Below are 25,914 nucleotides of genomic sequence, written 5' to 3' on the forward strand. Positions count from 1 at the left end.
TTCGGTGAATTTCCTCCTTAATAGATTTTTTGTTGAGGCTTTCTGCTTCTTGTTTTCTGTTTGCAGTATCAGCATACCACTGGCTCATCTTCAGCTTGTGGTCATCTTCTATTCTGAAACCATTTTGCCAGTAATGCAATCAAGCCTGTAGTATTTACATTATTAGAATTTTGTTTCCTAAATTAATTTTATATCTCCATCAATTTTCATTTTATTACTTTCAGTTCTTTTCTCTAACATATTGGGAATATTAGCTAACTTCAGTTATGTGCCATTTGCAAATTTGATAAGCATTCCTTCTATCTTTTTGTCCCTGATACACCAAGCAACAAATGTATGGGAAGGGTTTTTGTTAATTTGACACATACTTCCCTCTTATAAAAAGAATTTCAGATTATTTTTAATGGAAAAAAATTAAAAATGTGATGTAAATGCATTATGTCAGAGAGAGAAATTGCAATTGGCACTTAGTGATTATCCCTTTAATTAACAGAGAAGTATGGAGGTTTGTGGCTTTGAGTATTGCATTGTCTCATGAAACTCTTGCACCTGAAGCACAAACTGGGTCCTGCCATGAACAGGGTAAGCAAGTGCCATAATGGGACTGCCTATCTGGATAGTCCTAGAAAATGAGCCTAGGAATTGGAGGCCCACTGTTTTTTGACTTTAGCCTCAAGTGTAGATGGCATCACAAGTGCATTCTTTCTCTTTTGGCTTCTTTTATAACAGTGGCACACTCTCCTGCTAGACATCTTCACCAAGATTTACTGAAAAATGCCATTACTGCTGTTGCTTCTCTCCTTTCCCCTCCTTTCCATAAGTGGCTTTCTCAGTGAATGGCTGTGGAGTTCAAAGATTCCCTAAACATCCACATCCTCATCTAATGTAAGGACTAGGACGGGCAGGGAGAAGGCACTAGGAGGGAGTTTGAACATGATTGAAAGCAACTTCTGAATCAATTTGGGTATCACGGGAGGGGAGGAAAGGTATATAGCAATAGGGTGGGCCAGTGACATCTGAGAGCGTTCACATCTCTGCTCCTTGCAATGGGTAACAAGAAATAAATTGGGGAAGCTGTGCATTGAGTGGGGAGGCAAACAGGTTGACAACCAGTTGGCCCAACCTCTGAGTAGTTTCCAGAAAAATCTTGGGGTCCAGACGCCACTGATTGGTTTAAACGTGGCTCTACTGAGCCAATCCGCTTGTACATTTGCTACTCCAGATATGTGCTCTGCCTTTAGAGAAAGAAGATGGATTTTAACCCACAGAATAGTCTTTCTGCTTCCCTCATTAGTAGATTGGAATGAGTACCCCCTTGTTTGTTGATATGGGCCTTTGTAGGTATGTTGTCTGTTAAGACGAGCACGTGTTTGCAATGGAGATGCGGGAGGAATTGTCAGAGTGCCAAGTACACCACTCTCAGTTCTAGCCAGTTGATATTGTGTGCTTTCTCTGAATCCGTCCAAAGGCCTTGCGCTGTATATGATTGGAAGTGTTGTAACAATGGACCTGTGTGGATCATTGAAAAGGCAGCCCTTATTGATTTCGGGTCATGTCCACCATCGTCGAGACCTGAGGATGGTTGATGGAACTTTTACGCAAGTCTTGGTGTCATCTCTCCCAGCGTGTTGGTATGGCAACAGGAACCATTGCAGGGTTTTTTCATGGAACCGGGCCCAAGGGATAATAGAAATACAAGAAATCATTTTTCCGAGCAATTTAGAAAGGAGACATAGTTGTACTTTCCTAAGAGTTCTGATCTGTTGAGCCAAATCTCAGATACTTTCTTGTCTGTCAGGGGAGAGGAAAACACTGCCTTCCAGGGTGTCAATGATGGTGCCAAGGTGAATGAGTCTAGTAGGTGTTAAATGACTTTTCGACCAATTGATTGAGAACCCATGTTGTTGTAGGGTTACAGGTGTAGTGTGAATGTTCAAATTTGCTTGATTGATGGAAGATGCCAGAATAAGAATGTCATCCAAGTAGCATTGAAGTCGGATGGACCTATCTCTGAGTGATGCTGCCAAAGCAGCCAAGACCTTTGTAAAAGTTCTGGGAGCTGAAGCTAGGCCAAATAGAAGAACAATATATTCATAATGGAAGTTGTAACAGAAACAAAGGAATTTGAAATGTGAGGGCCTAATTAGGATATGTAAGTAAGCTTCTGTGAGGTCTGTGGAGGTAAGGACATCGTTTTTTCTGTTGTTAAGTAAGTTGGATTGGAGAGTCGCCATTTTAAATTTTTGGTAAACTAAAAATTGGTTTAGATGTTTTAAGTCCAGGGTTGCCCTCCATCCCCCCAAACTGTTAAGGACCACAAAGAGGTTGTATGGCCCGGATCTCTAGTAGATGTGCTATGGCTGTGTCCATGAGAAACCTTTTTTTCTGCGTCCCTGGAAATTGGGGACTTCATAAAAAAAATCCAGGGGGGGTGGAGCTGAACTCCAGTGCCAGACCACTGTGTTCCTGACCCATGCGTCAGTGATAGAAGAGTCCCATTGGTCGGCAAACATTTTTAGGCAACCGCCAATGGGAATCTCATTGTGGTCGTTACTTGGACCTGCGGAAGGGCTTAGATCCTGTTCCGCGAAATTGTCTCCTAGGATGGAGTCCCCTTCTATATCTGTTCCCAGGTTCAGTTCTATCTGTCATCTGAATCCAGGCTGTCTTTGAAATCTTGGATAGTAGGGTTGATAGAAGGGGCAAAAGGAACCCCTACAGAAGGGCTGTGGTGATCTGGACTCTGATTGACAAAAAAGAGAGGGAGGAATTTTCTCTTTGGTTCTGGTTTCAATTAGGAGAGGTTCAAGCGCACTGCCAAATAATTTGTTCTCCGAGGTGGTAGCTGAGGCAAGCCGCCACTTGTGCTTGACGTCTGCCTGCCAGCGCCTGAGCCAAAGTAACTTTCTAGCTGCAATTTGGGAAGCAACGGCCCTAGAGGAAAATTTAACTACATTGAAGGTAGTGTCTGTGGAAAACTCTGCAGTGGCGATTAATTTAGCCACTTCTTGATGTGCCCTAATGTTTGAGTGTTCTGCGGGGAAAGCCTCGTAATAAAAGGAAAAAGGCTGCACTGTTTAAATTGAGGCTTTGACCCTTAAGGAGACGGAGCGTTTATTCAGCCGGCTGGGAGATTGGAGAGATAAGCCTCCTTGTTGAGAAGTTTAAGGCTGCGGCTCTGAAATCGGAGGCTTTTAGCCTCAGGGCAGATCAGAAAGATAACCTGTGTTTATGATGCTTTAGCCTTGGGAGGCTGGAGCGCTTGTAAAAAAGTGAAATGACTTTTGGAGGTTCCCAGGGGTGGGGGGTAGTTGGTGACAGAAACTATGGTACCTGACCTAAGAAATAAATCAGCTTAAATCGGCAGTGTTCTGTTCCGACCAGGAAAACAATAACACAACCTGTCTGAAGAAAGGCTGAGCTAAAACTGGAGACGTTAAGGAGGAGTCTCGTGGAGGAGGAGGAGCGTCCTCAGGTTTAAGCCCAGCCTTCCTAGAAGAGACTGAAGCACCTCCCATCACTGGATGCTCTGAACAGCTCATGGGAGAAAAATGATCTACTTAACACAAATGGAGCAAATGTCATTATAAATTATTACTTAGTAAGTCTTATAATATTTTCTTTCCCAAAGCTTTATTTACAATAAGATGAAAACAGTTAAACATCTAATTTGTTTATACAATACAAGTAATTTTGTTTAAAGACGGGGGTGTTTAATGACCGGGTGAAGTTACAATGGCTTTTTAAAAAGGTATTTAACAACCATCTTTGAAATTTCTGTACAATCATGGGATGTGCTTGTGCTCTGTTTTCTTCTGTCTCGTTGAAGATGTTGATTGTTTCATTTGTCTTTTATACATACTGGACCTATACTTTTGGTTGTATGTATAAATCCTGTTTTGAGTCCTGAGAGTGGTGATCCCATGAATAATGCTTAATGGGATCCTCATAGAATCCCATGGATGATGACAGGATCTCATGAATTCTGGCAGTAAACTGCATATATTCTCATGTATTTAAATGCTTTGTTTGCTTTCTCAAACTCCTGGAGGAAAGGTATGATATAAACTTGCCCAATAAATTTAATAAACAAATATTTTGCAGCAGTGTTTTATTTCTGTGCATTTGCCTTGCTTACTTGCAGATTCTGCTTATTTTGTGCTAAACTCATCCTGTTCTTAGACAAAATTATCAATATATGATGCAACAAGGGGACTTGACTTTTCAGGTGGCTTCTCAAAGGCTCTGATACTGATTTGGTTTTAGAAATTGACTGGCCAAGGGTCACCCAGCTGGCTTCTGTTCCTAATGGTGGAATAACTAGACCTTGAGTCTCCTTGTTTAACTTTTATTAGACACTGCTGGCTCTCAAAAATGTTTTTTTCTAATAATAACATCAATTAATTTGACTATCATTAGAGTTTTTTTATTAAGTTGTGCTTCTGTAGAAGGGACAGGCCTCCTTTTAGCCTCTTATACTCTGATGTTACTTCCATTCATATTTGTTTTTATAATATGGAGAATAATTGATTTATATTTTATTTTGAACCATGCTAGTTATTTTTGCTTCTGCCATATTCAAGGCCAATATAGAATTTAAACCCATAACATTTTTACATGCACCTCATTCACCCAATACCAATACACCCATCTGGGTGTTATGTGAATTTCATTGTATGTATACTATCTATATATGTACAATGACAATAAAGAATTCAATTCAATTCTTCTTATTTATGGCTTATTATGTAACCATAAAATTATTTTTTCATCAATTTTTGGTCCTAATAAGGGACAAATGTAATTTGTGTAATATGTCATTTCTAAAATATCTATAAAAGTTCTCTCAGCTGCCTCTGGTGTCTTTGTCTCCCACCTGGAAAATGCATCCAGGACGCACAGTTTGGAGTAATCTTCGCTTTATTCCAGCAACCAAAACAATGCAACAGCGAGTAAGGATATTTCCAAATAAAGCCAGTGCTGAGAGCCACTGCCTCTCAGCGCTTTAAATACCCTCGTTCCGCCCCTCCCACTCATCTAGGCTGCCTAACATCCGGTCCTTTGTTATACTAACATCCTCCTATCTGCAGCTCCCTTCACCTGTGTGCTTACTATCCTTCCTTATTATCCCATGATTGTGCCCAGATTACCCACCACCACGGCCATTCTCCAAATGTCAGCCACTGCTCGTCTCTTCTTCAGTCCTGGATTCAATAACTGCCACCTATTCCCAGCCTGCTGCAATCTCCCTGTTACTTCCTGATGACATCATTCTAGTCCCTCCATAGTCAGCGTGACCATCAGCTGCAGTCTCCCTGTCGCCTCCTGATGACATCATCCTAGTCTCTCCATAGGGGCGGCTGGGGTGAACTTGGTAAGGTAAATAGCAGTTCCCGCTGCCTGACATTGTCGGTCTCCAGCATGTGTTGTGGCGTGTCTGGAGCCTGACTTACAACAAATTTATGCAATTAGTGAGTACAGGTAACAAAATACAACAAATAAAACCTGGATGATAAAAACAAAATAGCAAACTAATTAATAAAAGAGATGTAAAATTTTGAAATTTACCTTTTAAATGTGGAGCTGTTGAATGAATATAGAAAAGAGTTCAATGAACACAAATGTAAATAAGTAAAATTTTACTTTGTGATGGACTATAACAACAAAGATGTAATCTAGACCAGGGGTTGCCAAACTTTTTGGACCTCGGGAACCACCAAACTCATAATTTTAAATCCCGGGGACCACTAATATGAATTTTACTGATGGTGGCTTGGTGATGTTGGTGGGAGAAAGACACAGATCTGATCTAACCTCTCTCTCTTTTTCCCTCTGTCCCACACACACAAACACAGAAGCAAGGGTGGGATTCAAATTTCTTAACAATCTGTTCTTGGGCGTGGCATTATTTGTGGGTATGACTTGGTGGTCATGTGACTGGCTGGGCATGGCTTGTATGTAAATATTATAAATATTTATGTAAGTATTGATTTTTTTTATTAAAGAGCAACTTTTACCCCAAATCAGGCAGGCATATTGAGTTGCTTACAGAATCACAGATTCAGAGATCTATTTTTCTGCCATCGACTACCTGAGTGTGTCACATAAAATTTGCTTGCAAGCAGACTCACAAAATTAACTCACAACACACCATGTATGTAAATATTGAATTATTTTTATTAAAAAAAGAGAGCAACTTTTACCCAAAATCAGACAAAGCAGACAGGCAGATTGAGTTGCTCACAGAATCACAGATTCACTTGGAGATCTGTGTTTCTGCCATCGGCTATCTGAGTCTGCACTGAATAATAGAATCTTCAATCCTAATAGAGGTTTGGCTCTGCTTAAAAGCAGAGCCGAAGATCTAAAGATTAGCTAGAAAGCAAGAAATCCAACGATTTCCTGCTTTCTAGCTAATCTAAATCTCCTGGCACAGCAGAACAGCTGATGGTCGGGGCGAGGGGGAGAAAGGAAAAATAGCAACTTAGCTGGCAAATTTGCCAGGTAAGGAGTGAGTGGGCGGGGAGGGTTCCCATGTTAGTGGGGCAGACTTATGTTCCTTGCAGCCTGGATTAATTTCTTTGGGGGGTGCTCTGGTGGTGACATTTCTCTGCAGACCACCAAAATTTTCTCAGGGACCACCAGTAGGCTGCGGCCCACTGGTTGGTGACCACTGATCTAGATGCAGTATAGGGGATTTTAAATAATGGAATACAATTATTCACTAATGGAATCAGAAAGTTAAAATAGTTTTTATTTAAGGCAATATTAGCTATGCAAGATAGACTATCCCATGAAACAGATACCACATGTGCCTAAAACTACTTTTATTAAGATTAACAATGTCATGAGAGCTATGCAAGTCTGAAAAAGCTTCTCTTCCTTCCTCTTCTATCTTCATGTAAATTCAGGAGTGTGTCCCTGTCTGAAATGTTTTCATATTACTACCTCACCTGAGTTTCTACAATGTTTACCTGCTCATTGCCTTGGTAACTGATCTTCCCTTCCATCAAGGTCACTGCTTCACTGGCTATGACAGCTGAAAGTAATTTGGTGACTTTTCTAGTAGGAGGAACAAATAAAACTACTCAGGGGAAAAAATGACATCTGTTCACAACCACAAGTATGACAATAAAGCATAGGTTAGTATAAAAAGGGCACACTATAATTAAAGTTAGATAAAATATTTTTTAATAATAAAATATTTTAAAAATCAAATTTAAAAACTTTTTGAAAGGAAAAAACGCAATGGCAGATCAGCATGCACCAAAATTAATTTTATGTTAAACACCACTGATATTTATTAGAAAGTTTGATTTACACTCTGAAGATAATGTTCCTGGCTTTTAGTAGGCTATATGATCTTTAGAATGATTGTTTTTTTATCATTCTATGTGTTCTATTTGTTATTATTTCAAATATATAGTCTGATATTCCATATCTCTTATTGTCTCAAGTACTGTATTGTACTATATTGTCATTTTAAATCATATTATTCTGAATCCATGTGTAGTTTTGTTGAATATTACTTCAATGAATGTTTTTGAGCATTACTTCTATGAATTTCTGTCAAAATGATTATTATTATTATGAAATATTTTCTTCATTTAAAAAAAGTCCTACTGTTCTTTAATTCTGTAGGTTGCAACAGTTATTAAATATGTTATTGTCTGAGACAAAAACTTTGAAGTTGGTTGGGCTGAGACTGAGTGACAGGTCCTAAAGTCACACAAGCGATTTTATTGTTTCACGGAGGACTCAGAGTCACAATCTGACTCTTAATCACTGCACAAAACTTGTCTCTAAAAATGTATTTTTATTATATACTCACTATTTCTCTTTTGATGAAAAATATTTTTCTTCCCTTTTTATATATTTGGTCAACTGAAGTTGGTGAACATGCCTAATATTCCTACCTTCTGTATGCTCCACAATAGCTTTTTGAGATAGATTGAGTTAAAAGACAATAATTGGCTCAGTTACTCAATTCATCTTCAAGCCTAAGAACCCAATCTCCTGGTTTCTAGGGCAGCATTATACCTGACTCTCAATTATTATATTGGTATGCATAGTGGTACGCTGTGATATACTTGTACTGGTATACAGTGATTAGCTCAAAGTTACTCAAGGCTTGGAAAATGAAATGGAGTTCTCATATTGCTTCTCTATCTTGTTTCCATATTTGCTCTCTAGAAAGGTCAGGAAATTGCTCCATTTTTTAATGTGGTTTTTTAACCTCTTTTAACCTCTGTCTTATTTGCAGCTTGAGAAGAACACTTATTTTCAGTTCTATTACCAGAATTTATTTTTACTCTTGAAGAAAATTATAATTCTTCATTCTATTATCATTTTAGGACATTACATTAGTAGGATATTAGTAGGACATTTCACCTGGCTTAGTTTATGGAAAGATGTTGCTGATTATCCATGTACAATATTATGTTGATTTGATTAATTGATGGATTATATACCATCAAGTTGTTACAAACTATCTGTAACCTGAACTTTTAAATCTTCCAATGATGTCCTCATTGCTACTGTAATTGAATCCATCCATCCTTCTGCAGGTTGTCCCCTTCTATAATCTTTCCATGTAATTTTATATTTTCTCTCTTCTCTATTTCCAGGATGGCACAAAACAAAAAAGGGAACGGAAAAAAACAGTCTCGTTCAGCAGCATGCCTACTGAGAAGAAGATAAGTAGTGCAAGTGACTGTATTAATGCTATGGTTGAAGGTTCAGAACTCAGAAAAGTTCGATCCAACTCTAGGATATACAATCGATATTTTCTTTTAGATGCAGATATGCAGTCACTAAGATGGGAACCTTCAAAGAAGGATTCTGAAAAAGCAAAGATTGACATCAAATCAGTCAAAGAAGTGAGAATAGGGAAAAATACAGACATTTTTCGTAGCAATGGAATTTCTGACCAAATTTCAGAAGATTGTGCATTTTCTATTATTTATGGAGACAATTATGAATCTCTTGATCTGGTTGCAAACTCTGCAGATGTTGCAAATATTTGGGTTACTGGCCTAAGGTATTTGATATCTTATGGAAAACATACACTGGACATGCTAGAAAGTAGGCAAGATAAAATGCGTACCTCATGGGTCTCCCAAATGTTTAATGAAACAGATATAGATCATATGGGGCGGATATCCTTGGATACAGCTGTGAAGTTTATAAAAAATTTAAATCCTGGTTTAAAAACAAATAAAATTGAATTAAAATTCAAAGAACTGCAGCGATCAAAAGACAAGCCTGATACAGAAATCACGAAGATTGAATTTGTTGAAGTTTTCCATGAGCTTTGCACTCGTCCTGAGATCTATTTCTTACTAGTTCAGTTTTCTAGTAATAAAGAATTTCTTGATACCAAGGACCTTATGATGTTTTTAGAAGCAGAACAGGGTATGGCTCATGTCACAGAGAAGACTAGCCTTGATATTATTCACAAATACGAACTATCTAAAGAAGGTCAAGAAAGAGGCTGGCTCTCCATAGATGGTTTTACAAATTATCTTACCTCCCCAGAATGTCATATATTTGATCCAGAGCACAAAAAGGTGTGCCAGGACATGAACCAGACTTTATCTCATTATTTCATAAACTCTTCTCACAATACATACTTGATAGAAGATCAATTTCGAGGGCCATCTGATATCACTGGCTACATTCGGGCTCTAAAAATGGGATGCCGCAGTGTTGAGTTGGATGTCTGGGATGGTCCTGACAATGAGCCTGTAATTTATACTGGTCACACAATGACTTCACAAATCGTTTTCCGTAGTGTAATTGACATAATTAACACATATGCATTTTTCGCTTCGGAATATCCTCTTATTTTGTGTTTGGAAAATCATTGTTCTCTCAAGCAACAGAATGTGATGGTCCAGCATATGAAGAAGATTCTGGAGGATAAATTATATGTGAATCCTCCAAATACAGAGGAGTCTTACCTGCCATCTCCTGAATTTCTTAAAGGAAAAATACTAATTAAAGCCAAGAAGTTATCGTCTAATTGCTCTGGGCTAGAGGGAGATGTTACAGATGAAGATGAAGGAGCAGAAATGTCACAGCGAATGGGAAAAGAGACAGTGGAACCACAGAATGTTGTCCCAGTGAAACGGTTTCAGCTTTGTAAAGAACTATCAGAACTGGTAAGCATATGTAAATCAGTTCAGTTCAAAGATTTTCAGGTTTCATTTCAACTTCAGAAATACTGGGAAATTTGCTCCTTTAATGAAGTGCTTGCCACCAAATATGCCAATGAACATCCTGGAGACTTTGTGAATTATAATAAACGCTTTCTTGCAAGGGTTTTCCCAAGCCCTATGAGGATTGATTCTAGTAACATGAACCCACAGGATTTCTGGAAATGTGGCTGTCAAATTGTAGCAATGAACTTTCAGACACCTGGATTAATGATGGACCTCAACATTGGCTGGTTTCGACAAAATGGCAATTGTGGCTATGTGCTGCGACCCGCTATCATGCGGGAGGAAGTATCTTTCTTTAGTGCAAATACAAAGGACTCAGTGCCTGGTGTATCACCTCAGCTTCTTCATGTTAAGATTATTAGTGGGCAGAATTTTCCAAAGCCAAAAGGTTCAGGTGCCAAAGGTGATGTAGTAGATCCTTATGTGTATGTAGAAATCCATGGGATTCCAGCAGACTGTGCAGAACAAAGAACAAAAACTGTCCACCAAAATGGAGACAATCCTATTTTTGATGAGAGTTTTGAATTTCAGATTAACCTACCTGAACTTGCTATGGTACGCTTTGTTGTGTTAGATGATGATTACATTGGAGATGAATTCATTGGACAGTACACAATTCCTTTTGAATGTTTACAACCAGGTTATCGTCATGTCCCGCTTCAGTCTCTAACAGGAGAAGCTCTAGCATATGCTTTCTTGTTTGTTCATGTTGCTATCACTAATCGAAGAGGTGGAGGGAAACCTCATAAACGGGGACTTTCTGTTAGAAAAAGCAAGAAATCCAGGGAATATGCCTGTATGAGGACTTTGTGGATTAAAAGTATTGATGAAGTATTCAAGAATGCTCTTCAGCCCATTCGGGATGCCACAGATTTGAGAGAAAATATGCAGGTATGACTTTTCATGTTCTTTCATACACAATATTTTTCCATATGCACTTAATTATGAATCCAGAATTTAAGAAGAATATTAGTTTGTAGGAATAATAATAGTTTATAAAGGAATATTTAGGTTACCTGATGAATTTCCTTAGTAGGGTGACTTTGGGCCAGGCAGTCTTTTTCAGATCAACCTACCTTACAGTTTTAATTGTGAGGAAAATAAGAAGCAGGAGTATTAGGTATGTTCATCATGTTGAATTATTTATAATATAGGTGGGACAAAAATCTAATAAATAACATACAAAAAAAATTAAACGTGGGCAGGTTATTTTTATTTTAAAATTGAGTATTTTTACTGAGGATATACTACCTCTTCAGTAAATAGCACTTATGTAAACTTGGAATACATAGTGGTGAGAACAAGCTTTTAATTGTAACTTAACATTCAGTCAATAATTAAATGTCAGTCCTTCAGTATAAAAATTGTTGCCAGATAGTATCCTTGGGCAATTTTCCAAAGAAAACTGGCACGGGCAATTAAAATAGCTGATGAACCCAAACACTGTGTAAACTTTTGTCAATCAAGTAAATGAACCTATTTCCTTATGTCAGGAGTCTGTTTAGTACAGTAATTTCAAGGCTAAAATGATGAATTATTTTTCTTTAAAGTCTTCTTTATTAAATGGCAGTTGTTTATTTTTAGCCATGATTTGCAATGTATATATCAGCAGTTATGTTTAGTGAAGTGATGAAGATAAGCTGATTCCATTATAATGGGGAAAATGTTACATCTAAATAGTACTGTGGGGATCATTTTCTTTTCTTCATTTTTCTGGCATTTGTATCAATGCATTTTCTTGCCATAATTACCCATCTACCCATCCACCTATGCAAAAACATACATTAATTAAATGCCTGGATGAACTTAGATGTATGTTTGGTGGAAAATTGCTTGTGGAGAGAATATTTTCCTATGTCGAGCAATTTCACAGTTGTAAGACACAGGCTTATTTAGCTGTCTCAACTAAGTTTCAATATTTTTTTTAAAAAAAAGTCATTTATATAATGGAATAGCAATCCATTATTTCACTACTGTCTTTAATTAGAAATCAGAGTTTGAAATGGAGCTGAGATTCAACAAATGGGAAAGATAAAAACATTTATCTCTCATATTTTTTATAGCAAAATAAGTAATTATTGATTTTTTTTTAAGAAAACCTCAGTAATTAAATAAATGATCCATAGTTATTTAACCTCCAAGGATAAGAAGATTGTATGACAAATATGCATGACAAACTTTCAACATAGAAGGTTTTGAAATGGAGACCATAATGTAGAATTATAATATGGATACCTCAGTATTTTTCTGCTTTAGAAAGCGAGCTGTTCTTGTCAATTGCAAGTTAAAATAATTGGTTCCTTAGCAATATTTTAAAATGTATTTACAATATCGAGTATTTGTTATAAATGCTGCAAATACACATAGCTCATTGTTTGCTTAGGAAAAGTAGTTATTTTCCCAGGGCCTATCTATGTATTACTTAATAATTTAGCTCTTATAACTTATACATTATAAACTGTTTGAAATCTATTAATTGACCAATACAGCATCACTTCACCTTTTCTCTCTCTCTCTCTCTTTCTCTCTCTCTCCCAAACAGAATGCAGTAGTTTCATTCAAAGAGTTGTGTGGGCTTGCTCCTGTAGCAAATCTTATACAATGTATTCTGGCAATGTCTAGCCGCTTAGTGAAATCCGATAATACAACCTTGGTTGTGATAAATCTCAGTGATCAGTATCCCACAATGGAATTGCAAGGGATTGTTCCAGAAGTTTTAAAAAAAATTATCACATCATATGAAACAGTAAGTAATCTACCATTTTTTCTCAGTTTGAAACACATACACACACACACACACACACACAAACAAACAAACACACAAACAAACACACACACACACACACACACACACACATGTGTGTGTGTGTGTGTGTGTTCTGCAATACTTCCTCAACACCCATCTGCTGCTTGGAAAATTACCATTAAAAACATGGAGGAATTGTTTCTGGAAATTAATTGTAGTTACCAGATCTGGGCTAGAGACACAAAAATTTATCTTTGCTGCCCTTTATAGTTATCTGGATTCTTGCTGAGCATGTCTTGGAGTTTGAAGTTAGTATGGTAACTGATTTATGCAAACCACTTATTGTAATTAAGCAAAAATTATTGGAAACATGCTTGCATATATCTTGCCTGAGCATTTGCTATTGATTTGATTTAGTAATTTTGCTACATGTATATATAATACTGTGTGTAACTTTGTAGTTCAATAAAAAATGGAAAATTAATTTGTTTTTAGAATTTAATGTTATCACTGAGTTCTGAACTATAAATCACATTCTGTATTGAAATTTGTAGCTAAAATTCAGTTTTGTTTCTAATAACGTTTTTGCAGATTAGAATAACTTTTCCATTCACATGGTAGAGATGATTCCACAAAAATGTTTTTTACAATGTAAAAATGTTTAATGTAAACATTTCATACTTACTGAAATCATGCTGAAATAAATGTGGTTGTCATGCCCCAGTCGGAATCTGATATAGAGAGGGAAACCAAGCAGCTGACAGGGAGTGGAAGTGTGGCTCAGTTGGCTGTGAGAGAAACTGGGGAAGGGCACAGTCCAGCTGGGCAGACCAGGGGAAAGGTAGAGCAAGAGAGAGGGAATTCAGAGGAAGACCCAGGCCCACCCCTTCATCCTAGGGCATGCAGGGAGGAATGGAGAAGGGAGCAATGTGAGTTGCATGGCTTATGGCGGAGGGAAGGGCCCTGATTCCCTTCATTAGTTGCAGCTGGGAACACAATGTTTAAAAAGGAAAGCTGCGCACAGGAACTTGTTGGAAGCAAATTGTGAGTTATCTATTATTGTCATGGCTTATCTGTGTTCCTGGCATCTTCCCAACTGTGTGTGTTTTGTTGGCCTTTCAAGTCTGCAATTCCTTATCTTGCCCTGTCAAGTTAATTGTTGCAGCATGGTTTGTGTGGATTTTTATTTACAGTTTGTATGTACTTTGGTATTGGATTGAATTTCCTCCACTTAGACCAGGGGTGGGCAATTAATTTCTGTCGGGGGCCACATGGAAAATCAGATCTGCTTTCGAGGGCCGAACCAATTTTATAAAAGGCCATTATAAAGGGCCCATTATAAAATACAGCAAATTATATATAAGAATATTGTATGTATGTATGTATGTATGTATGTATGTATGTATGTATGTATGTATGTATGGCATTCAGCTTTGTTCGGGTATTTTCCCACGTCATTGTAATTGTGCTTTTAAAGTTGTAGCAACGTTTTGGCAGAATCTCATCTGCCATCATCAGGCTTCTGTATAGTGTTCATCTGTGAGTGCGGCTTTTATAGTGGTTTCAGATTTAAATTTGGGGCAGCCTATTGCTGTGCCAGAATGGTTTTTTCTTTACCCTGAATGGTTGGGAGTCTTGGTCAGTCTTTATTGGTCTTGGAGTTTGCTGTGTTCTGCTTGATTGGTGTTTCTAATATCTCCTGTCTGTTTTTTGTCTCTTTTTGTCTCTTGATTGGCTGGCAACATTGTGTTACTTTATTGGAGGCCTTTACTGCAGCTTGGCTCCGGGTAAATGGACGGCTATCATTAGTTAGGAAACTAGGTTTCATCTGGGTGCCTGGTTGGGGTGTGTTTGAGCTGGAGGTATCAGGGGGGATCTGTCTGTGCCCAGGTGTTTGCCTGGCTTGTGGCGTGGAGATTTGTTTGTGAGTGCAGGCTTCCAAATGATTGACAGTCTGGTAGAATCATCTCTTCTATTCATGCTTTCTGGTCTTTTTTCAATCTCTATGGCTTCTCTGATGATTCTGTGGCTGGGGTTTTCTATAGTGGCTAGGGTTTTGGTGCCATTGAAGTTGATGCTATGGCCTGTGGCTTCCATATGTTGGACTAGTGAGGAAATGTGTTCCAGCTTTTTGACTGCATTTTTGTGTTCATCCAGGCGGGTACTTATTCTTCTATTGGTCTGTCCAATGTATGTGGCCGGGCATGATGCACAGGGGACTTCGTATATGCCTTGGTTTTCCAGGTCAATTTTATCTTTGGGGTTTCTAAGGATGGCTGCTATTTTTCTGTCTGTTTTGAAGGCAGTCTTAATGTGATGTCTGTGCAGTATCTTACTAATTTTGTCTGTAGTAGCTCTTATGTAGGGCAGGACAGCTGTTCCATAGGTCTGTTCATCTTCTGGGTCTCTATTATGTCTCAGTGTGTTTCTGTGGATCAAGCCAGTGATTTTGCTTTTGTGGAAGCAAAAGCACCGCATGGAACTAACAGAACACTGCTTAACCAACACATATTTCATATACAAAGGACAAAGATACAAACAAATTGAAGGAGCCCCTATGGGATCACCACTGTTACCCGTCATTGCAAACCTGTTCATGGAAGAATTCGAATCCAGAGCCCTGGCCAATGCCATCCACAAACCCAAACTATGGTTAAGATACATTGATGACACATTTGTGATTTGGCCCCATGGAAAAGAAAACCTAAACAATTTCCTAACACACCTAAACAGCACACACCCCAAATCAAGTTCAACATGGAAACAGAAACAAACAAACAACTACCATTCCTAGATGTACTAATCTACAAAAAAACAGATGGCACACTAGGACACAACATATACCAGAAGAAAACACATACTAACGGCTACCTCAACGCCCAATCCCACCACCACTCAGCACAGATAAACTCCATGGCTAAAACACTAATTACTAGAACCAAACGTCTGGCAGACAAGACACACATTAAGACTGAACCATGCATCCTGACTAAGGTACTGACAGCCAACGGCTTCCACAAAAGCAAAATCACCGGCAAGGCTCCACCAGCAGCAGCCTAGCTTTAGGTGGCTCCAAGCAGCCCGCCCGCCCACCGGGCAGAACCCTTTCCGCTCCTCGGCGGGAAGACGCTCCCACCTGAAAACTTTGCCCTTGCAAAGTTTAAGCCTGGAAGCCCCGGAAAAAAAAGGGGGATCAGCAGGGACTCACCTTCGGAGAGGTCGCACTCGAAGGTGATTTCTAACTCCCAGCCGAGGCCTTTGCAAAGTTCTTCTTTTCTTTTCTACCCTGAGAGCGCTCCGCACTGTTTTGCAGCTTTGGGGGCCACGCGGCGCAGGGCAATACGCCACACCCAGCGATTTTTTTTCAGGGGCGGGCCGGATTGGACAGACCAACGGGCCAGATGTGGCCCGCGGACCATAGTTTGCCCACCCCTGACTTAGACTGTTCTTGAGAGAGTTTTTTCTCCAGCCGAAGGTAACATGGACATTGGGGACAAAACTGGAATTATTCAAGGGACTCTTCTTACTTATGTGACTGTGTTGCCTTCGTGCCATGCCCCTGATTATCACAGTGGTCTTAAGTGCAAGTCAAATCTAGCTGTAAATGTGAATGAAGCTAGCTATATGACATTCTCTTTCAGTGTGGTCCTTACCATCAGGCACAGAAGGACTTGCAGACAACAATCCACGTCCTTCAGGACTACAGGTTTTCTGTGAACTTCCCAAAGAGTCACCTGGTGCCATCCACTCGCCTGTTACATCTAGGCACGATGATAGATACCTGGTTATGCGAGGTCTACAGCATCAAGTCCTTGGTGAATCAAATCTAAGTGGAACGAACTGTTCCCTTGGCGGTGCTTTCACAGCTCCTGGGAAAAATGGTATCATCCATAGCTATAGTTCCTTGGGCATGGCTGCACTCCAGAACCCTGCAATTGTTTCTGTTACCATCCCAGAGGTCAGGAGACAGCACCTCCAGCACCAGTTTGGGTGCTATTAGAGACTCTCAGGTCCCTCAGATGGTGGGCTTCCCCAGCAATAACCAAGGGAAGCCTGTTCAAGAAGTCCAGCTGCCTGACCTTGACCACGGATGCCAGCCTCTTCAGGTGGGGCACCCATCTCCAGCCCAACTGGCACAAGAATAATGGTCTCAGACAAGTTTGAAGAACAGCATAAACTGGCTGGAGCTCCGAGCAGTCCATCTTGCCCTACAACATCTTCAGAATGCTGTATCAGGACATATACTAATCCTGATGGACAATGTAGCTGCCAAGGTGCATATCAACCGCCAAGGGGGTACCCACTCCAGGTCCCATGCGTGAGGCGGAGCAACTGGCAGAAGCTCACCTGTATCCATCAAGGCAGAGCACATCTTAGGGGCAATAAGGTAACTGTCTGAGAGATTTGGCCATCCTGTTCTGGACTTGTTCGCCATCCCAGCAAATTCGGAGCAGAGGGCATCAACGCCTTCCACAGTCCATGGCCCAGGGGCCTATTATATGCTTTCCCTCCTCTTCTCCTCATTCCAGGGGTGATCAGGAAACTTCTATTGGAAAAGGCAGAAATTCTGCTTCTCACTTCCCATTGGCCCAGACGGCCATGGTACGCAGACCTGGTCAGCCTATCAGTATCCTGTCCTTGGAGGATTCCTCAGGACAGGATCTCCCTCAGTCCAGGGGTCTTGGTCCACCCGGAGCCTCAGTGACTGATCATCTGGCACTTGAGAGGAGAATCCTGAGGAAGGACAATTTCTCAAGGAAGGTAATACAGACAACCCAGGTTTTCAGGAGACCTTCCATTAATAGAGTTTACGACTGTACGTGGAAGGAGTTTTGTAAATGGCATGTTAGGAAGGGCTTAGACCCCATTGTGGCATTTGTTCCACAGATCCTGGACTTCACACAGGAAGGTCTTGACAAGGGGTTATACCCTAGCACCATTTGCAGACAAGTGGCGGTCTTGTCCACAATGCTAACTTACGGGACTTGAAATCCCTTGCCACCACCTGGTGGTGCATACTTTCATCAGAGGTGTAGTTAACTTAAAACCACCTGTGGTACCTAGGTACCCCACCTGGGACCTGTCTCAGGTACTACAGGCCTTCACCTCAGCACCCTTTGAACCACTTCGGACTATTAGTCTGTGATACCTGACTTTCAAGGTCACTTTCTTAATGGCCATCACTTTGGCCAGGCAAATATCGGAACTGGTGACCCTGTCCATTAGAGAGGACCTGTATATTTTCCATAGAGACAGAGTGATTCTACGGTTGGACCCCTCCTTCGTCCCCAAGGTAAACTCATGATTCGATAGGGCCCAGGAGATAGTGCTACTGGATTTCTGTCTGTCCCATGCTCTGGAACAGTGGTGGCACACCTTGGAAGTGAGGAGGGCACTCCACAGATACATCAAAATAATATCTTCAATTCATAGAACAGAATCCCTGTTTGTGTCATTTCAACCATCTTCTATGGGTACTAAGATTACCTCATTGACCATAGGCCGTTGGATAAGGATTTGCATAGCCAAGGCCTATGAGACTCAAGCTCTCCCAGTACCCAGATGAGTAACCGCCCATTCTACAAGAAGTGCAGCTACTACAGCTGCGTGGGTAATGCAGGCCTCTATTGAGGACATCTGCAGGGCAGCAACATGGTCCTTCCCATCTCCTTTCGTAAGGCACTACAAATTGGACACCTTCGTCTCGGCTGAAGCAGCCTTTATCAGGAGGGTACTCCCAAAAGATGTATAGGGGACATAGGGCCAGACCGCTTCCTGCCCATAGGGACAACCAGCTTTGGTATGTCCCAAGTGTGGATTTTCCAATTGGCATGCTGGAGAAAGGGTGTTTGGCTTACCTGATACACCCTTTCTCAGGATGTTGATGGAGAATCCACTCCTACCCTGGCGACTGTCTGATCCAGTGTCCAGGAGGGGCAGAGCTAACACTGTGAAGAAGTCCATCAGATGGCTGTGCCTTTGTCGAAACTGGGGCATTGGCAGTTGAAGGAGAGGCATGGCAAAAGATTGAGGACTCAGTCTCTGGGCAAAAAGACGTGTCAACCTGAGTGTGGATTCTCCATCGACATGCTGAGAAAGAGCGTATCAGGTAAGCCAATGCCCTTCCATGTTTAAAAAACCTTTTAAAATTGATACACATTCTAAATTAATAGAAATACAAAAATCATTCATATGGTAGAGATGATTCCACAAAAAAAGATTTTTAAAATGGTTGGGGTTTTTTATGTAAACATTTCATACTTACTGAAATCATGCTGAAATAAATGTGGTCTTAAGTGCAAGTCAAATCTAGTTGTGAATGTGGTTGAGTCTAAGTAAAATTGTTATTTAGCAAATCAAAGAAATAGCACCAATTATATTTTCTCAAATTTTGCTTTCTTCTTGGTTTGTGACACACAACTGCCATTTCTTATGAAAAGTAAAATCTAGAGCATAATACCATTAACCACTTCACACATTATAAATACTAAAAATAACATAAGGATCTTCTCCCCAACTTCTCAGATGTGTAGGCTCTGTGTAACTAAGGCAGATTCTGTACTGTATTTCAGTACATTGTAAATCTTGGCAACTTTAAGATGTGTTTCTCATTTGATCTGATGCCCTATTTCTCTAAAGATATAGGAATTACTATCAGAATTCATCACTATAAACTTAATAGTAGAACTTCAAATTAAAATTCTAAAATATACAAACAAAATGTATTCTGTATTTTGCTTAGAATGTTTGCTTTTTGGGGAGAATAGAAACTTAAACCATAAATTATGAAAAAAAAATTCTGCCCATCATGTCTTGTGACTCTGGGAGCTTAGAACATAAAAACATTGGAAAACGTTAAAATCGTCAATCTTTTTTTTAAAAAAAAAAACCCCACAACAGATAAAATCATTAACCACAAGATGGCCAGGAGGGAACTGATTAAGTTTTAATTAGTCAACCACTTCCAGTATGAAGCTTCCCCGTTGGGTCCCAAACCATCAGGCAGAGCCAGGTCTTAAGGCACTTAAGAGAATAGGAGTCAATCTCAGGTGATGAGATGTTCCAGAAGGCTGGAGCCATGGCAGAGAAGACTCTTCTCCAGATCCTGAGAGCCAAAATTTCATGATTAATGGGATCCGGTGTAGACCCCTCTGCCAGTGTGGGTAGGGTAGACCAATTCCATCAGGGTGAGACAGTTCCTCAAGTAGTCTGAGCCATGCCATGCAAGGCTTTAAATCAACACTTTGAATTGCACCTGAAAGCAAATTGGCAACCAGTGTAGTGCATGAAGCAGTGGCGTAATATGGGCCACAAAGAAATATTAAACATTTTTCATCAAAATACCACACTGTAAAAATGAAAATGAATAATGATTGCAAGGAATAACATGAGCATCAGATTTACCACATCTTTAAAAGGGGAGTAAGTAGAAAACTCAGTTACAGAAATCTTTTAAGACTTTTAAGTGAACAATAATAAAATAAAAATTAGGTAACAGTGACAATTTAAAAAAAAAATACTAGAGGCAATTATTCCATAATATATGTGGAAATATATGCTGAATTGTAAATGAAAGCTATGATTATTAGTGCTAGTTTCAAATGAACATTTTAGTTAATTAAAATATTTCTGTATAGTATGGAATTACATTGCATTATATTAATTTTTCTACAGGGACATGAACAGGATAGAATTTGTCTTACAAATTTTTGGTATATATTATTGAATGACAAACAATTGGATTTACATTGGGGTATTTTATTTATTTGTTAGATTGCTATCCTATCTTCATATAGAATTTGCATATGAAGTGTTCATTACTGTTTGTCTTACCACTACAATCCTATGAGGTAGATACAGAGACAAGGTATAGAGCAGCGGTCGCCAATCATTGGGTCATGGCCCACTGGTGGGCCGCAAGAAAATTTTGGGGGGCCACAGAGAAATCTTACCTCCAGAGTACCCCCCAAAAGCAATTAATCCAGGCAGCACAGAAACACAAGGTTGTGCCACCCCCATGGCCCACAGGAACCCTCCCCTCCCATTCACTCCTTACTTGGCAAACTTGCCTGCTAAATTGCTATTTTTCCTTTTCTGACCATCAGCTGTTCTGCTGTGCCGGGAGATTTAGAAAGCAGGAAATGGTTGGATTTCTTGCTTTCTAGCTAATCTTTAGATCTTCAGCTCTGCTTTTAAGCACAGCCGAACCTCCCTTCAGAATGAAGCTTCTATTATTCAGTGCAGATCATGACAAACAAATTTAATGTGACACACTGAGCTAGCCGATGGCAGAAAGATAGATCTCTGAATGAATCTGTGAGCAACTCAATCTGCCTACCTGCTTTGTCTGATTTTGGGTAAAAGTTGGTCTTTTTTTTTTTATAAAAAATTCAATATTTACATACATGGTGTGTGGTGAGTTAATTTTGTGAGTTTGCTTGCTAGCAAATTTTATGTGACACACTGAGCTAGCCGATGGGAGATAGATAGATCTCTGAATGAATCCGTGATGCTGTAAGCAGCTCAATCTGCCTGCCTGCTTTTCCTGATTTTGGGTAAAAGTTGCTCTTCTTTTATTAAAAAAAATCAATATATAAATATTTATAATACTTAACATACAAGCCATTCCCAGCCAGTCACATGACCACCAAGCCACCCCCACAAATTAGGCCATGCCCACAGAACTGGTTAGTGGTCCCTGGGATTTAAAATTATGAGTTTGGTGATCCCTGAGGTCCAAACCCCTGGTATAGAGGGGGGGAAACATTCTTTAAGGATGAAGATTTATACTTGTAAAATGCATATGATTTATATATGACAATTTTGGAATGAACTAATAACAACCAAGTGTAGATAACCCATTTATAAACAATGTGGAATTGAGACTATATCTTACTCAAAAGATGCATGCAATGTTGTGCTTGGTTTTGCTAATAAGTTCAGATTGATTTTGGTTATTGATCATGTTATCTCGAAGGATTTTTAGATAAGAAAGTGGGACATAAATTAAACTACAAATAGTCCTTGAATTGAAAATGTTTAACAACAATTCAAAGTTACAACATTTCAGAAAAAGTGACTTACAACCTGTATTCATACTTATGACTTGTATCACATCTGTGATTGTGATTGCAACTTGTACACTTTGCAACTTATTCATTCATTTGTTCGTTTTATTTATTTACTTATTTGTTTATAAGTAAAATGTATTGGCCATATTTAATTAATTTGCTCACACTTACAATGAGTTGGAGTGTCTATGGTCCAAATGATTGGGGTTTGTGACCTTTTTTGCTAATTTCCATCAAAAAATACCCATGGGAAAGCTGAATTTGCTTTGATTCTGCAATTTGTTTAACATTTGTGTGATTTGCTTAATGATTGCTATAAAAATTATCATAAATTTATTATGATTTATTGCCGCAGTGACATATAATAAAAGTTCCAGTTCCAATTGTGGTCATAAATCAAGGACTGCCAGTAGAGTAACATAGTTATGCTGTTTATATCCTTGTAATCTATAGTAACATTATCTTGAAAATGCATTAACTTTCATTAAAAAAATTACTATTATAATTTAAATGTACTTTTAGAAATTGTGAAAATATTGTGTTATGTTTTTAGTAGAAATTTTATAAGAAAAATAGTTCGAATTATGCAGCATAGCTGACTTGTTTTTTAAATTTTTTGTATTTTATTTTTTGCTGTAGCACTTGGAAAGTGGCAACAAAATGTAAAAACTGCTTTTATTTTTCATTTGAACTGTGTATAGCTTCAAAGAAGTACTTTCGTTCTGATATGAGTTCTATACATTTCTGCTATTTACTGCATACAGTTTTTAAAGGCTTGTGACTAGGCCTGAAAAAAAAAAAGATGCAGCTTCATTAAAAATTACATTAAAGTTGTATGTTTTAATGGTTTGAATAATTTTTACTTTGATGCTGCAGGATTGTAGTGTTCACTCCAAGTAGTAATTATCTCCATTACCATAGAATTGAGAGTACAAGAAACAGTGCATTTTTGAGTTCTATGTATTCTAGGAATGACCATTAGTCCCTCCTTTATAGAAAACAGTCTTCTGTTTGAAAGATTGAGGATAGTTCTAAGTTTGAATAAGATTTAAACAGCTGTCCAGACTAAATCTGCTTTAAACAAAAATAATTTTTAAAAGAACCAAAAGTTGCTTGAAACAGAAAGTCAACTTTAATATTCAAACAGTAAATATTCCTAATCTTTTCTTAAAAGCCAATAATTTATCTGAAAATGTAGTTTAATTACCTTATAGCTTATCATTTATTCTTATTTTAAATTTTATTCCCCACATTATTTATTTATTATTTATAGTACTTTATAGTACAAATTCTGAAGTTCTGGTTTACTATATTAGCATTTTCAAGACATGATGTGATATGTGCTTTTTTAATGGTACACTTTTTTAGATTAATTGGAAATTACAATAGATTCACTGTTTTAATCTTTGACAAAATAGTATAATCACAATTAGTACTGTATAAGTAACAGCGAAAAATATTTCCTTATTTTGGCAATTTTGAACAGCTCTTAAAGCAAATAATATTGATTCCGCTTCATTATGAATTGTCTTGGACAGTCTGGGCCTAATCAGAGCTGTCTTGTAATGAGGTTACTATTGATTTTTGTTTTATTTCAAGTTTCTTTTTTCTTCTGCACTGTACAAAAATTCATATTTTAGTACGGGGAAAGGAGGGCCTGTCCTTTACCAATCCCAGAACATATTGCTACGTTAGGATGTTATAAAAATAAAATGATTTTTTGGGAGAAAATGAATAAGTGACTGCTATTATAAACATGCATAAGGATATATTCATCACATTTTGGGGATGTTATATAAAATATAAAAAGAGGAATAAGGCATGCGATCAGAAGCCAAAAATATAATTTACTATAATTTCCATTTCCACCTTTGTGTTTTTGCAAATCACATTTTTTATAATATCTATGTGTTGGTTCATAGATTCTTTTTATACTTTTTCAATTAAATAATGTTTAAAAAACATTTTACCTTTTATTTATCAACATGATTACATAATATGTATATTGTAGTACATTAACGTAGTATGCTAAATTTTAACAACATGTCTCTACAGCAATTAAGAATATTTGAAACATAATTTAGAAGAATGTGTAAAGCCACCAAAGATTAGAATAAGTTTGGCATACTAACCAAGAACAGAAAAAAGCATTATTTGAAATTATGCTAATTTCCTCTTGATTTACATGATCTATGTACCAGTCCATCTCAAAAAGCTTAATCTATTCCAAATGGTAGATAAATATCCTGGAGACAGACAACTATTTTTAATCATTAAACAACTTTGGAATTTTAGCATGTTTCATGAATTCTGTCATAAAATGGCTGCCATGAGTTGGTGGATGGATGGACATTCACTGGATGACAAGAATATGCCTTCAAAATGGATGCTGTAATTGGTGTGAACAAAATATCTGTTTGCCAGGCTGCTCCAATAGTACAGTCAGTTTTACAACATGTTCCCCATCATACTTGTTTATCTCCCCCCACCCCCACCCCAAAAATGAGTCTAAGCAAAACTTCAGGCTTTATCCATCCAGAGTCATCTTGGAAGTAAAGTTGATACTACAAGTAATGCTTTAGTTTTTGGTATTTGAATTTTCCATTACAAATAATTTTTATAACATTTAGCCAGAAAGTTGGTCATATTGTATCTGGCCATATTAATATCAATAGATATCACGATACATATCTGTATCACTATGTAATATTCTTAATTAACTAGATTTGTGATCCTCTGTCTGTCCCAATAATTTATTTTTCCTGGAAAAATAAATCACAGACTGATCTCTAGCTTCCCCAATCTTGTCCTTAAACCACCCTTGCATATGTAGTATATAAGGCAATTGTAACAGAAAAAGATGGAGACAATGAAGAAATGAATTGAAATGGAAAACAATCCAAATCAAGATTGGTTTGAATTAGGATTGGAATCAGAAAGAATTCAGTAGAGTGTAAAAATAAAGTTTTTTCTTTCCCCCCCAAATTCTTCAAAACATTCTTCAGTTAAGCCAATCTTAAAGAGTGGATTGTAAATGACTTAAATAAGACTCAAGAAGGAAGCTAATAACCCTGAAAGCTTTTTGTTTGTTTTCAATTATATTTTATTATTATTGGTTGAACATTTTTTCTATCTGTACAATTTTCAAGGTGACTTGCAGAAATAAAAAAAAATTAACTGGCAGTTTTTATTTTTTATATTTAAAATTAAAATCAAGGCAAAATTAAAATGAATATCTTACAATCAAATTTGTTTTACATAAGCCCAGGGGTGGGATTCAACCAGTACTGTGGGCGTGGTCTAAATTGTGGCTGTGGCTTGGTCATGTGACTGGGGTGGGAGTGGCTTGCTGATTGGGCGTGGCTATGTGGTCATGTGACTAGAGTGGGCATGGCCATGTGGCTGGCAACCCAAATTTAAGTGGTCCTCACTTAATGACCAGGTGCTCGCTTAATAGCCAGTTATTTAACATGATATAAGGATTAATGCAAATTGGAAAGGAAATAAAGAAAAGCAACTTGCCAAAAGGGAGACAGGCAACTTCTTGTTACATTGATGTTATACGTTGTATACAGCAACATCAATGTAACAAGAAGTTGCCTGTCTCCCATTTGGTAAATTGCTTTTCTTTATTTATGTATTTATATATATTTTTTACTATCTGTTTTTGTTTTTATTAATCATAAAAACAAAACAGATACTAAAGTAATAAATAAACGCATAAATAAAAATTATTTTACTATTCATCTTGATGTTTCTTTGCTTAAAGAAACATCAAGATGAATAGTAAAATAATTTTTATATGTGTGTTTATTTCTTTAGTATCTGTTTTGTTTTTATGATTAATAAAAACAAAAACAGATAGTAAAAAATA

At 38.0% G+C, this 25,914-nt stretch overlaps 1 protein-coding gene across 4 annotated transcripts in view; it reads left to right on the plus strand.

Moving 5' to 3' along the window:
• The window catches only part of PLCL2 (phospholipase C like 2), a 233,764-nt gene that overhangs the window by 167,603 nt on the left and 40,247 nt on the right, over nucleotides 1-25,914 (plus strand). For all 4 annotated transcript variants that reach the window (XM_087917668.1, XM_026708206.2, XM_087917670.1 and 1 more), the window contains exons 3-4: nucleotides 8,628-11,114; nucleotides 12,766-12,969. In XM_087917668.1, the coding sequence (XP_087773794.1) occupies nucleotides 8,628-11,114; nucleotides 12,766-12,969 (2,691 nt within the window). The remainder of the gene's footprint in view (nucleotides 1-8,627; nucleotides 11,115-12,765; nucleotides 12,970-25,914) is intronic.

This window comes from Pseudonaja textilis, chromosome Z (assembly GCF_049901715.1).
Source record: "Pseudonaja textilis isolate UNSWEBS1 chromosome Z, rPseTex1.2, whole genome shotgun sequence".
NCBI classification, from domain to species: domain Eukaryota; kingdom Metazoa; phylum Chordata; class Lepidosauria; order Squamata; family Elapidae; genus Pseudonaja; species Pseudonaja textilis.